Consider the following 14,813-nt stretch of genomic DNA (forward strand, 5'->3'; position numbering starts at 1 on the left):
CTAGAGCAGGGTTTATCAAACTAGGGATGACAGGCTAAAACCAATCTGCTGTTCATTTTGTAAATAAAATGTTAACTGAACCATGGCCATGTTCATTTGTTTACATATTGTCTGTGGCTCCTGCTTCATTACAATGGCAGAGTTGACTACAGGCAAACCTTGGGGACATTGTGGTTTTGGTTCCAGTCCACTACAATAAGTGAATATCGTGATAAAGTGAGGCAGGTGAATATTTTGGTTTCTCAGTGCCACAACAGTTGACAGTTTCTTTAACAAATGATTTCTCTGCAGCACACAATGCTGTTTGGTGGCACTTTACCCACGGTAGCACCTCTTTGAAAACTGGAGTCAATCCTCTCAAACTTGCGGCTGCTCTCTCAACTAAGTTTATGCAATACTCAAATTCTCGGTGGTCATTTCAACAATCTTCATAGCATCTTCACAAGGAGTACAGTCCATCTCAAGAAACCATTCTTTGCTCATCCAGAAAAAGCAATTCACCATCTGTTTTAAGTTTTATCATGAGATTTGGCAATTCAGTCACATCTTTTAATTTTAGTTCTCTAGTTATTTCTACCACATCTGCAGTTACTTCCTCCTCTGAAGTCTTGAACTCCTCAAAGTCATCTGTGAGGGTAGGTATCAGCTTCTTTCAAAGCCCTGTTAATGTTGATATTTTGACCTCTTCTATAAATGATGAATGTTCTTGATGGCCTCTAGAATGGTGGTTCTACAACCACTGAATACCACAAGGTTTTCAATGGACTTTGCCCAGATTCATCAGAGGAATCACTATGTATGGCAATGATAGCCTTATAAAATGTATTTCCTAAATGCTTAAAGTCAAAATGCTCCTTGACCGGTGGGCTTGCAGCATGAATGCTCTGTTAGCAGGCATGAATTACATTCATCTCGTTGTCCATCTCCATCACAGCTCTCGGGTGACGGGGTACACTGTCAATGAGCAGTCATATTTTGAAAGGAAATTTTTTTTTCTGAGCAGTAGGTCTCAACAGCAGGCTTAAAATATTCAGGAAACCATACCATCAACACGTGAGCTGTTACCCAGGCTTTGTTGTTCCATTTATAGAGCACAGGCAGAGTAGATTTAGCATAATTCTTAGAGCCCCTAGGATTTTTGAAATGATAAATGAGCACTGCCTTCAACTTCAAGTCACCAGCTCCATTAACCCCTAACAAGTGAGTCAGCCTGTCTTTTGAAGCTTTGAAGCCAGGCATAGACTTCTCTCCGGTTATGAAAGTCCTAGATGGCATCTTCTTCCAATAGAAGGTCATTTCATCTATACTGAAAATCTGTTGTGTAGTATAGCTATTTCATTAATGATCTTCTGTAGATCTTCTGGAGAACTTGTTACAGCTTCTATGTCAGCATTTGCTCCTTCACCTTGACCTTTGATGTTATGGAGATGGCTTCTTTCCTTAAACATCTCTTCACAAACCAACATCTTTTGTTCTGCAGATTTCCTGCCTCTCTCAGCCTTCACAAAATTGACCAGAGTCAGGGACTTGCTCTGGATTACGCTGTGGTTTAAGGGAATGTTGTGGCTGGTTTGATTTTCTATTCAGACCACTAATCGTTCCCCCTATCAACATACTGCTTTCTTATCATTCCTGTGTTCACTGAGGCAGCACTTTTAATTTCCTTCAAGAACTTCTCCTTTGCACTTACAATGTGGCTGTTTGACACAAGAAGCCTAGCTTTTTGGCCTTTCTTGGCTTTTGACATGCTTTCCTCGCTAAACTTAATCATTTCTAGCTTCTGATTTAAATTGAAAGATGTGTGACTCCTCCTTTCACCTGAACATTCAGAGGCCACTGTGGGGCTAGTAACTGGCCTAATGCCAGTATTGCTGTATTTCAGGAAATAGAAAGGCTCCAGGAGAGGGAGAGAAATGAGGGAACGGCTAGTCAGTGGAGACATCAGAACACACCATTTATCGATCAAGTTCTCTGTCTTACCAGGGTGCAGTTTTTTGGCCCACCATAACAATTACCATAACATCAAATATCACTGATCACACATCACCATAACAAATATAGTAGTATTGAAAAAGTTTTAAATATTGTGAGAATTACCAAAATGTGACACAGAGATATGAAGCAAGCAAACGCTGTTGGAAAAATGGCACCGACTAGACTTGTTTGACATGGGGTTGTCACAAACTTTCAATTTGTAAAAAAAGAACAGGAACAACAAAACAGTATGTGCACAGCACAATAAAGCAAAACATAGTAAAATGAGGTATGCCTATAATTGCATATGATTCCTAGGCCCACTTCCCTCTGGCTCTTACAGAAGTTTACTGAACCCCTATCTAGAGAGACTGTTAATATCAACTGGGATTAAAACCCAATAAAGGGGCACCTGGGTGGCTCAGTGGTTAAAGCCTCTTCCTTCGGCTCAGGTCATGATCCCAGGGTACTGGGGTCGAGCTCCGCATCAGGCTCTCTGCTCAGCCTGCTTCCTCCTCTCTCTCTCTCTGCCTGCCTCTCTGTCTGTCAAATAAAACAAAAACAAAAACAAAAAAAACCCCCAATAACTGAGAAAGTGTACTGGACCAGAAACAGCTGCTACTAGATAAGATACCCAGAGTATCTTATTTTGTAAACAGTGATGGTGGAGTACTAATTAGTGATATTGGTGACAGATATCAAAGAAGAAAATGGAAAGTGGTGAAAAAAAATGCAGCTGATATCTATTTCTAAAAAATGTTTTTCTTTTCTTTGGTATGGAATGGAAGAAAATGGGATGACTCCACTTCTTAACTGTCTAGAGAGAAATAATCCTACATTCCTGAACTTCTCTGTCTATAATGAGTATTTGGAGAAGAGATGGGTTGGGCAGTGTGGGAATGAAAATTTATGTAACAACCTAACAACTTGCAGGCTACATGAATAAAGAAAATATCTCATGATTAGGTACTTTTAAAAAGTCACTGGGAAAATAAAATCAACTTAAAAACTGCTCTGACATAACAAATAGCATGGAGGACAAGGGGAGATGGAGAGGAGAAGGGAGTTGAGGGAAATTGGAAGGGGAGGTGAACCATGAGAGACTATGGACTCTGAAAAACGATCTGAGAATTTTGAAGGGGTGGGGGGTGGGGAGGTTGGGGGCACCAGGTGGTGGGTATTGTAGAGGGCACGGATTGCATGGAGCACTGGGTGTGGTGCAAAAATAATGAATACTGTTATGCTGAAAAAAGAAAAAAAAAGAAAAAAAAAACAAAACTGCTCTGATTATATTCTCTGTTGCAGACAACAAACCAAGCAGAGGGAAGCCTGCAGAAATGAACTTCCAGGCCCTATTATTTTTTTCTTCCTTCCTTTTTTGGGTAGAAGTTCTTTTTGATTAAAAAGTCAAATACTAGATTCATTGGAGTAGGCCAAAGATTATTTGTAAAAAAGTAAAAAAAAACCCCAGGATTTAGAAGAAATGGATGTTTGTTGTTATGGAACATAATTAAATCCTACTTTCAGACATTTCCCAAAAAAGATTTTAACAACAAAACTTTTTCTTGCTTTCTTCCCTTGAAGTTCTTTGGTGATATGCTAATGAGAAGACCATGCACGGTAAATGGCTACTCCTCTCTCCCACAGAAATTTCTATAAGCTCCTTCTTTGTTTGTGTGTTTCTTTCTTTTCTTAAGATTTTATTTATTTATTTTACAGAAAGAGAGAGGAGAGATCACAAGGAGGCAGAGGCAGACAGAGAGAGGAGGGGAAGCAGACTCCCCACAGAGCAGAGCCCGATGCAGGGCTGGATCCCAGGACTGAGATCATGACCTGAGCCGAAGGCAGCAGCTTAACCAACTGAGTCACCCAGGTGCCCCTGCATCTTTCAATTATAGGGAAAGAATTGTTTTGTGGGGTGGACAATGCCCAGCTGTTTTCTGCTCACTTCAGTTCACCCTCATTCTTTTTCTTGCTCAGTCCTAACATGGTGAGCCATAGTTGCCCAGAACACATTCTAAAATCTCAGAAGAGGGGGCTGAATCCTGGCCCTAGACTCCTTAACTGGGGCCTCAGATGTTCCCCGACCCAGGCAGCTTCCCTTTGTTTAACGCGGGGTTGTCGTGAGAATAAAACAAGATGAAGACACACTTCGCAGTGTGACAGGGACCTTTCAGAGGTTTAGAGAGGCCCAGCTACTTTCACTTTTGAGGCTTTTGGAAAAAAAAAAAAAAAAGGGTGAGGGATGCCAAAGATGCTTTTTTAATTTATTTTTTACTTTTGAAAAATGAAAATGAAAATGAAAAACCATCATGTCAAATCTAAATTTTAAAACTTTAGGAATATGAAGCTGGGGATAAGCAGCCCACCTGGGCACCCATCACAGGCCCTGGCTTTACAGTATCTCGACAGTGGGAGCAGTCCTATATTTATGCTGTAGTCTGATTAGGACATCATTTTACTGCAATTTTTTTCTTGGGACTCTCAGACTCTAGGCATAGGGACCACCTTGATTTTACGTAGATGTTTACATTATTAGCGACCATATGTGGCTGGGATGTGCTAATAGCAGAGACAAGAAAAACAGGAAAATGTTTACAGTTAGCTGGAACTCTAAACAAACCCAGACCACAAGTGACTGCACCTCTTTAGGGGGAGGAAGGGAAGAGCAGAGCAAGCAGCATGAATTAAACCGTAAGTCAGAAGGGAGAGAAAAACATTGTCTTATCTTGAGGTTAAACAGGTTAGACAAAAGGCTGATCCAGGGAGATTTCCAAGAGTGGATTCTAGGGAACAATGCTCCAAGTAGGGCTGAATGGTTGAGTTTGGCCTGAGCTCATTCATAGAACCTAGCAAAACAGACATATCAAAGAGCTGGAATTAGGGATCAAGCCTCGGAGGGGAGAAGCAGGAACTGGGAAGACAAGTCTCTTTCTGAGAGCCAGAATGTCCATATGGCAAAGGTCAGATTTAGGAGACTAGGAAAAAATGTCTGTGTGAAAAAAGAAGGAAAAAAAAAAAATCCCTCTATAAGGCTTATCTGCTACTATGGACCAGGGGAGACATCACATAATCCATACATACACATTTATCGACATTGTATAATCTATATTTACCAACACATATATGAATACATAGGCATAATTTATAGTAGAGCTTTAACAGAGTATTATACATAATAGGGAGTAATTTAATGAAGTTTCCATGACATTACTGAGAAAATGCAAAAGAACTATGAGGTAAATGTTATTTTTACCAAGTAGATTCACGAGTGTGTGAACATCTGTGATTAACGGATTGTTGGTAACCTGTGGAGAAGTTCCTAGTACTATATGCTGGTTTACATAATTTCATATCTTGTTCGACTTTATGATTGTGTTCAGTGTTGCTATTCAGAAATTTAGCTAAGATGTGGAAAGCAGGCTTATCTAGTGTATCAGTGAAAGAATGCTGGAAAGGGATGCCTCGTTAGAAGACAGGAAGATGACTGACAAATACTTTACAAATAGCAAGTATGGGTGAACAGAAGGATGAAACAAAGTCGATATGTTGATAGGAACTAATATAGTTGCTAATATCATTTGACCGAAATTTTGAAGTAAGCCAGGGGGTTTTACAATCTACCAAAAAAAACAAGCTGGACCACCAGCTGTGGGAAGTAACATTCAGAAGAGAGGTTATTGAGTCACACTGTTCAGCCCTGAGAGACTACAGGTGTCACGAGGAGGGGGAGGGAAATGATGGATGAGGATGGAGCAGTGGACAGAACGTGCTGTCTTCGGGTAACTGAGAAGATGAAGTGTAGAAGAGAGAAGGGATTTTCTTCTCCTGGGACCTCCAGAATACAAAACACTGTAAATTCTGGTTTCAAAAGAAGTAACTTTTTAACACTTCCAGCCATTAAAAAATGGAATTACTCTATTAGTAGTATATTCTTTTTTTTTTTTTAAAGATTTTATTTATTTATTTGACAGAGAGACAGCAAGAGAGGGAGCCCAAGCAAGGGGAGTGGGAGAGGGAGAAGCGGGCTTCCCGGCTGGGCAGGGAGCCTGATGCAGGGCTCAATCCCAGGACCCTGGGATCATGACCCGAGCCGAAGGTAGATGCCTAACAACTGAGCCACCCAGGTGCCCCAGTAGTATATTCTTTTTTAAAACTACAAAGTCCTTGAACCAATGAGGAAAAGCCATCTGGCAAAGATGCTACGAGGAGGTCTTGACTTTGAGTGGAAGGCTAGTCTATGTGGTTTTGAAGATTTACTCCTGTGTTTTAGTTTGGGTTCCCCTAAAAATGGAGCACGAGACAAGGGTCAGATGCTGAAGGTTTTTAAGGGAGGAGGTATCAGGAGGGGAATGAGCACAGCAAGTGAACGGGGGATGGGAGAAGAGCCTGTGAAATGCACCAAGCTCATGGCCCACAGCTGTGGGCCATGAAGGCTCCCTCCTACTGAAAACCCTCTGAGGAACCACACAGAACACATCTCAGAGTTATTCTGCAAAGGGGAAAGACTGGGCTAGCTGTTCATCAACTCTAAAACCTCACTGGTTCAGGACTGCCCTCCGGGGACTTAACCTCTTCCGCTCCCCTGACCACAGCCAGCTGCCTAGGAAGAAGCTCAGAGCGGAGGTAGCTTTTTAGCTACCTCCGCTCTGAGGGGGGTGGAGGGGGTAATGCAGGGAAGCGGTCCTGCAGCTGTAGTTGAAACAAAGGAGGGCTGAGGGGATGTCACACAAGGGAAAAGAGTGCCACCACCCTACCTCTGTGGAGCATTTTGTGGTTTAAAAAATACAAGCGTCGCAGTACTCCCCCTTCCCCACTATACCTGAAGTTCTAGCAGAAGCACTAGTGGCAAAAAGTGAGGGAGGGGTTCGGGGGTGTCTGTGTTGGGCACAGGGAGACAATCTTACATCATATGCTACACTAGAAGTTAACAGAAGACAAAAATCAGTACACAAAAAGACAAAAATCCTAACCCCTAAACCAATTTATTACCCCACAAACAAGCACGCTCCCCTGAAGAACGAAGCAAACCAAAGTTTCCCATCCACAGGCCACAGAGATTTACTCATTTCCACTCTTGCATCAGTTCTCCATCATACATTTTTCACATTTTAACATCTCTAAAATTGGCATGTCATAATCTAATTGGTAGTGTAGTACTTTCTTAGTGGTATACAAAATAATGGTGTTTCTTATCAATTAGGGTGTTTTACATTTGATGAAATACCTTATTCCTGATATTTTCAATATAAACTGATATTTGCAAGGTGACTATTAGCATTAATTCTTTTGCTGTCCTATTGAAAACGAAAATAATTTCCTATTACCAAAGCTTAGATGAACCTCAAATTTTATACATGTTTTCAGAGGAGAAAACATAAATTTAAAGAAACTGGAATTACCAATGACTAAACATAATTAGAAAACTTCGCAAGAAAGAAAAGACAAAAAGACGCCTAAAGAATCGTTATTACTTAAAATGACTAATGACTAGCGATAAGGCACACGCTACACGAAGAGGGTAATAAGCAAGATTCATCTACGGCTTCCTAAGATATTAGTTATAACTCACACAAAGGCGATCTGTTCATTTTAGATTTCCTGAGAAGTTATTTCTAATGGTCACGTTTTAAAGACAGCTAATTTTGTAACAGTGAGTCTAATTAAAGTGTTGGCTTGTTCTTATCTCCTCAGTGCTCCAACACAACTCCTTCCAGAATGATAGCTCTTAAAATTAACATTATTTGATGCACATTCTGGAACGTGCTGCTACTGGGTACCAGCACACGGTGTTCACCAGATTAGTTTGGGAAGACGATACGCCTTGTTCTCTAGGAAGAGACCTAAGGGGTGATGGAGACAATTCAAACAGCGCTTTGGATAGTCAGAAAGCTTATAGATATTCAGAGAAACCTGAGATCAGTGAACAAATATTATTGCATAAAGTAGTTCTTCTATGGGTTCTTTCTAAAAGTTAGACCTAAGTAACTAATTTACTCTGTGAAAGAATTCCAATCTAAAATGAAACAGGAACTGGAAGACAGAAAACAGAAAATTACGCATGTGATCTCAGGAAAACAAAACCTAAAGACCAAGAGACTGATTTCTCGTACATGCCAGATTTATAGAAAACTGATAATATTGGGATGATAGGGAGTTGGCCAGGGGTTGCCTTATATCAACCAACTTGGGAAGTTTTACTTATGGTTTTCAGAGGAATGAACAAGAAATGACCCAGGTCAGGCTGGTCTCACAAAATAGCTCAGTTGAGCTTTATTTGTATGACTGGATTGCTTTGCCTGCTCAGGGAATTCTCAGAGCTGGTCCCCATTTGTTTCTTATTTTAACAGACTACGTTAACTGAATTCTCTCTTCTTTACATTCCCTGTCCATAAATACAGCCTACCTCGAATGTTCAACAAACTCACCTGTAGTTTGCTGAACTGCTATTCCTCTGTTGTTTTTGAATAGACTCTTCTTTTCGGACAATTTTAAGTTTGCCTCAGTTTACTTTTTTATTTATTTACTTGAATGTCTAAGTGGAAGCATCTGTTTTCATTTCAATACCCAAAGACTCATTAAAAAAACCAATGTAGCGGTTTCTTGAAACAGACAACAGGCAGGGATAATTACCCCACGTTGTCAGTAACTGTGGAATTAAGTGATCATTATTTCTATGGCTGTGGGAACTTAATTTTATAAAATGCCTTTCTAGATATCTCCTTCAGTATCAAAATAGGTATGTTAATATCCCTGTTACATAAAGCAAAGCTGATGCCAGGAATATAGAAGAACAACTGAAAACATTCATTCTTGAAGTGGGAAAAAAGTCTGATTAAAGCTTCAAAAATCAGGATTGCCTGGGCTGCTCAGTCAGCTGAGTGGCTGACTCCTGATTTCAGTTCAGTTTGTGATCAGGGTCATGAGATCGACCCCACTGGGCTCTGTGACGGGCATGGAACCTGCTTAAGATTCTCTCTCTCCCCCTCTTCCTGTGTACCCAACCCCCTCCAAAGCTTTAAAAATCACAGAAAAATTGATATGTTAAAGTTATAGAAATCACTGAGCATTTTTTCCTGAGACATTTATGTCTAAGAAATGTAAACAAATTAAAACATCACCTCTACAGCTTCCCAGGCCCATTTCCTGTACTTTGGATCATGAGTCAGTCGCCACATGTACATGTAAGTCTCAACCACCTCTGGTCGTAGGATGTAGTACTTTTCATTTTGCCTCGTAGCAATGGCTTCAACACCGCCATCAAACCTGAAAGCTTCTGGTCCCAGTTTCATATCTAAAAGGCATGCAAGAGTGACAAGGGTTATTGTCTTAGACGCTGCTCAGTTCTACAGCTTAAATGAAACTAGAAAGTACTCTACAACATTCAAGAGAGATGCCAAAACAGTCATTGTAAGGAATGGTTATAAACATCCTATAATAAACAATATTCAATATACTTTTAAAATACAGTTATCTGAGAGTCCTTTTTAGAACACTGCCATGATCTGTTATTTCTTTCATTTAACCACCATTTACTAAGTGTCCCCCAGGAAGGTACAAGGCACTACAACACCCCTCATTAGTTAGCTGGAAAACAAGTGGTTGAGAATTCTATGTCATTATGTCATGAAAGTTTATTTAATCTTTGTTTTTCAAACTCCTGCTTTATAAGAAGGGAGTCAGACTCTATTTCATGGAGATACTGAAAAGATTAATAACGGTTTATAAAATACTAAGTTTCTTTTGCACCTGAGACAGAGAGTCTTACCCCATGTTTTTACCTAAAGCAGGGTCAATAAATTAGACTTGCTTAACCCTGTATGGCTTCAAGTCCTGTTCCTTGGGAAAACTAAGGGTAGATGTTTTTATGTAGAAAAGCAGTGCTTCTTGAAGTAAAAAAATATATAAAAGCATTTAAAATGTTCATCATGAGCTTCTACTTTCACGAGGCACAGTGGATATTCTTTTAATGGCAGCAGTGACAATGTTCCTTACAGAACAAAATAAAAGCCTGTGGGAATAGACTGAAAAGGAAGAGAATCACAGGTACTCACAGGTGCGATTGTAAGACTCATAGCAGGTTCGGGCAATTTCAGCCCCGAGCTGCAGGTAGTGCTGGGTCAGTCCTGCGGGAGCGTCGTCAGCCCCAAGTGCAAACATGCCCCCCGCAAAGCAGGTCAAGTGGCCCATCTTGTGTTCCAGGAGGCCCCCTTTCCACTCCGCGATGTAAGTCAGCCCCGTACTAGACTTGCGGATCAAGTGAGTCTCAATTGCCTGCAAATCAGACTTATTTTCAACGTTTTAAAGTCCCTTCCAAATTTATACTAAAAACACTGTCAACACTAAGGGAGAAAAAGGATAAAGCATTACTCACAGTTTGAGTTTGGGACCATCAATGTGATTTGACCTGAAATTTTGTTATTGCTGTCTATATTCCTTCCCTAGTCTCTGCCTTAATAGTCTAGTTAGTTAGGATTATCAGTGCTGGGCCAGCCCACTTGGTTTTGCCTGCTTCTGTGACCAAACATTTGTAGTCCTCAGACTTCAAACACTGTCCCCTTCTCAAAGACAGGCCACTGTTGTAGAGGAAACAGTTAATGCGTTTCCATTTTCTCAACGGAGAAACAACACAAAGCACAAGCCCCACTGTGGATGAAGAATAGAGCTTATCTGCATATAAAGTCTGGGGGTGAGGGAGTGCTGCCCCGCCTTTGGCTCTCCTAGGCTCAGAGCTCAGGGGATGGCCAACTGAGGGGGAAAGGTGTGCCATTCTTGAGTCCAATTGCTTGGCCCCAAATTCCAACTCTGACACTATCTGTGAACTTGCTGGGTAATTTGTTTGCTGTATCCCTAAATCTCAATATTCTTAACCATAAAAAGGGGATAGTAGTATCTTCTGAGAAAACTCTGCAACATCTAGTTTATGAAGCCATCAATACTGTGACCAGCACCTGATAAGGTTCATTTATCATCATCACTCACATCTCCATTGTAGTAACACTTGAATTAAATTCCTCCCTAATGGGGCGCCTGGGTGGCTCAGTGGGTTAAGCCGCTGCCTTCGGCTCAGGTCATGATCTCAGGGTCCTGGGACCGAGTCCCGCATCGGGCTCTCTGCTCAGCAGGGAGCCTGCTTCCCTTCCTCTCTCTCTGCCTGCCTCTCTGCCTACTTGTGATCTCTGTCTGTCAAATAAATAAATAAAATCTTAAAAAAAAAAATTCCTCCCTAATAATTTCATTAAAAAGCACATTAGTATATAAGGGGGAAAAAAGATACATAAAAAGATACTCATCATCACTTATCATCAAGGAAATGCACAAACAAAACTATAATGAGATATCACCTCACACTCGTCAGGATGGCTAAAATCAGAAACACAAGAAGCAACATGTGTTGTTAAGAATGTGGAGAAAAAAAGGAACCCTCTTGCACTGTTGGTAGGAATGCAAACTGGTGCAGCCACTCTGGAAAACAGTGTGGAGGTTCCTCAAAACGTTAAAAATTGAGCTACCTTATGATCCAACAATCACATTACTGGGTATTTACCTGAAGAATACAAGACCGCTAATTCAAAGGGATATGTGCACCTGTACACTTAGAGCAGCACTATTTGCAATAGCCAAGACATGGAAACAGCCCGAGTATCTACTGACTGATGAATGGATAAAGAAGATTGCAATAATGGAGTATTATTCAGGCATAAAAAAGAATGAAATCTTGCCATCTGCAACAATATGGATGGAGCTAGAGAGTATAATGCGAAGTGAAATAAGAGAAATAAAAGAAATAAGAGAAAGACAAATACCACATGATTTCAGTCACAACTGGAATTTAAGGAACAAAGTAAGTACAGGGAACAAAAAATAAGAGAGAGACGAATCAAGAAACAAACTCTTCCTTATAGAGAATAAACTGATGGCTACCAGAGGGGAGGGAAGATGGCTGAAATGAAGATGGGAATTAAGGAGTGCACTTGTCATGAGCACAGGGTGATGTATGGAAGTGTTGCATCATTCTACTGTACACCTGAACCAAATATAACACTGTATGTTAACTAACTGGAGTTAAAATAAAAACTTAAAAAAATAATAAAGGTCTGTAAATTGGGGAGAAATGATGTTTACAAAAATGATTTGTAAAATATCTTTTATTTTTTGCTCTAGGACTGTTGATACTCTTTACAATAGATACAAAATAATATAAGCCTTATATTGTAAAAAACAAAAATGAAATATAACTGTTTGGAATTACTAACTTCTAAATTACTGTAATAGGAAATGTTTCTTTCCCCTCCCAATTACTTCATAGAAGAAAAAGAGCTATGACCATGTCTATGCCTGTTATAGCATTATTAAAAAAAAGAGAGGGTTTTTAAGGAAGTACATTTGGGCAGAGTAGACACAGACAAAACTTGTGACAGAAAAGAATGAATGAAAATGAATGAATACATAGACAAATAACACCTTTCCTACTTTTATTGGAAATAAACAATTGAAACCAAGATGGTAAGAAATAAATGAACACACTACTGTGCTCCCTAACTGTGGTTAGCTAATTTTACTGATGGTCTAGTTATTATATTAATATTTCTTTCTAATTTAACTGAACACTTATTTACACTTCTCATAGCACAAACTGCAATAAAGTTCTTCAAGCAGATACTTGCTCATCACCCAAGAAATTATTCTTTCTATATGGCAAAAGTTACAGCTTTTGAGCATGGACTAGAAAACCATTATTATCCTGTTATGGATCCTGAATAAAGTACTCTATTATTTTTGGCATGATTCTGCCCAAGCTGTTACCTCTCAAAATAAACTACAATGACGTTCCAAGACCCTCAAAGCGATGTTTGTGTGACAGTAGGAAAATGTAAATAAATATAAAGGAGGAAAAAATAGTCTTCAGTGGTTCTAAAAAATGTGAAATCTGCAGAGAATTGATTAGGAAAAAAGAATATCATGTATTCTGTGATTTTAGCCTTCCATATTTGAAAAAAAAAAATTAGTTTGATGAAAGCTTTAGAAACCTAAATGTATAATACGTCATGTGCTCTGGTACCATTCACTCCAGGGGACCCTTAGTAGAATAAACATCCACCACAGTGGATTCTTAGTGTGGTCTCTGGAGAAGAACGTAACAGCCAGTTGAAAGCTCAAGGTATTTTGTTATTAGAACAATCAAAGAAAAGAGACCATGCTGGGATTAAATGTTTTCCAAAGTCTACTTGAAGCTAAAAATGAAAAGCTGTACCTCCAGTAACTCAACTGTCTAGGAGGATAAAGTGTGGGATCCTCTCCTTAGTAAGAATGTTTTGTTTGTTTGTTTGTTTTCATTTTTGTTTTTTTTAAGTACAGCTTAGCAGAAAGAAACTTTGCTATGTGAGACATGGTTACTTCTCAAACCAGAAATTTAATTGTTCTAGCTTTGCTTTCCAAGTTGAAAGCACAATGGATTGAGAATGTTTTTATTATTAAGAGAAACAGGAAACACTTTACTTCATTTGTTCTTCATGGATTTTCCTGTCAATGGTTTATTTAAATACGATATGTTAAAAGCTGTGTGAGTATAGTTCTAGAAACTGGGGGGAAATATTTCAAAGAACATTTTAAAGTTGCTTTTCTTAGAACATCAAGATCTTAGGGGGCCACTTTAATGGTAGAATAATTAAAATATCTGCTAGGATAGCAATGAAAAAAACGATAACAGAAACTATATTGTTTGGAGAATTCCCTAGCTTAAAACTTGAAACCTCATAGGAATGAAGGAATGAAGAAAAATAAACCTGGCAGAGGCCATGTGGACTATATCCTAGTTTGCTTTTTATGTTCATTGTATGCCTTAATTAAGGCTGTGCTAAATGAAAGCCAATGTACTAACTAAGACTTTCTAGTTCCTATTTGTGAAGTGGTAAAGAGTTCTATCTCCTGTACTTTGTGATGCTTCTTACTGACCTTGGGAGGGAACCACAGTACTATTCAATCTGGCCAACCAGAGCAAAGCAAGTTGCATTTATATTTAAAGATTTTATTTATTTATTGGACAGAAAGAGATCACAATTAGGCACAGAGGCAGGCAGAGAGTGAGGGGGGAAGCAGGCTTCCCGCTGAGCAGAGAGCCCGACTTGGGGCTCGATCCCAGGACCCTGGGATCATGACCTGAGCTGAAGGCAGAAGCTTTAACCCATGGAGCCACCCAGGCACCCTGCATTTATATTTAAATGAATAAACTGGACCATGTCTAAATTACCCAGACCTCCTCTCAGGGAGACAAATTTTAGAACAGTGGCTACATTACTAGGGAGTTACAAATTTCCACTCCCCCCATGAATTAATACTCTCAATTACAAAAAAAAAAATTCTAAATAGTCAATAAAAGAGTCATTTTTCTGATTTAGCCATAATTTTATAATATTATTTGAGATGCCTTGATAATATAAAAAAATGAGTCATCATATAAATACTTATCAATCACAAAGGTACTTGGTTCTGCTAAAAAATTTGTTTCTGAAAAGTTGGGTGTGAATTCAAATATTATTCTTTTGCTTTATTTACTTTCAAATTTTATTTTTATTTTTGATTGAAGCTTACATTTGCTTAAGGCTTAGTTTACTCTTACACTGGCCATCTCCTATATATTTTGCTAAGTCATTTCTAACTTATTTTTACTAACTTACTGCATGTAAAGAACACTTGAATGTAGTATGGAAATTCTTATTCACAAATAAATCCACAGTTGTGTGGTAAAAAGAGACAAGTGTTGACACAAATTTTAGTTTGAATTGTGGTTCCAACTCAAAATTTCTGAGGTTCCGTTCTCTTATTTATAAAGCCAAGTA

At 39.2% G+C, this 14,813-nt stretch overlaps 1 protein-coding gene across 2 annotated transcripts in view; it reads right to left on the reverse strand.

Annotated features, from left to right (window-relative positions):
* Positions 1–14,813, reverse strand: part of MAN1A1 (mannosidase alpha class 1A member 1) — a 168,518-nt gene that overhangs the window by 3,822 nt on the left and 149,883 nt on the right. For both annotated transcript variants that reach the window (XM_047732866.1, XM_047732865.1), the window contains exons 10-11: positions 10,029–10,248; positions 9,096–9,268 (exon numbers count right to left, since the gene is read on the reverse strand). In XM_047732866.1, the coding sequence (XP_047588822.1) occupies positions 9,096–9,268; positions 10,029–10,248 (393 nt within the window). The remainder of the gene's footprint in view (positions 1–9,095; positions 9,269–10,028; positions 10,249–14,813) is intronic.

This window comes from Lutra lutra, chromosome 6, assembly GCF_902655055.1.
Source record: "Lutra lutra chromosome 6, mLutLut1.2, whole genome shotgun sequence".
In the NCBI taxonomy this organism is placed as follows: Eukaryota; Metazoa; Chordata; class Mammalia; order Carnivora; family Mustelidae; genus Lutra; species Lutra lutra.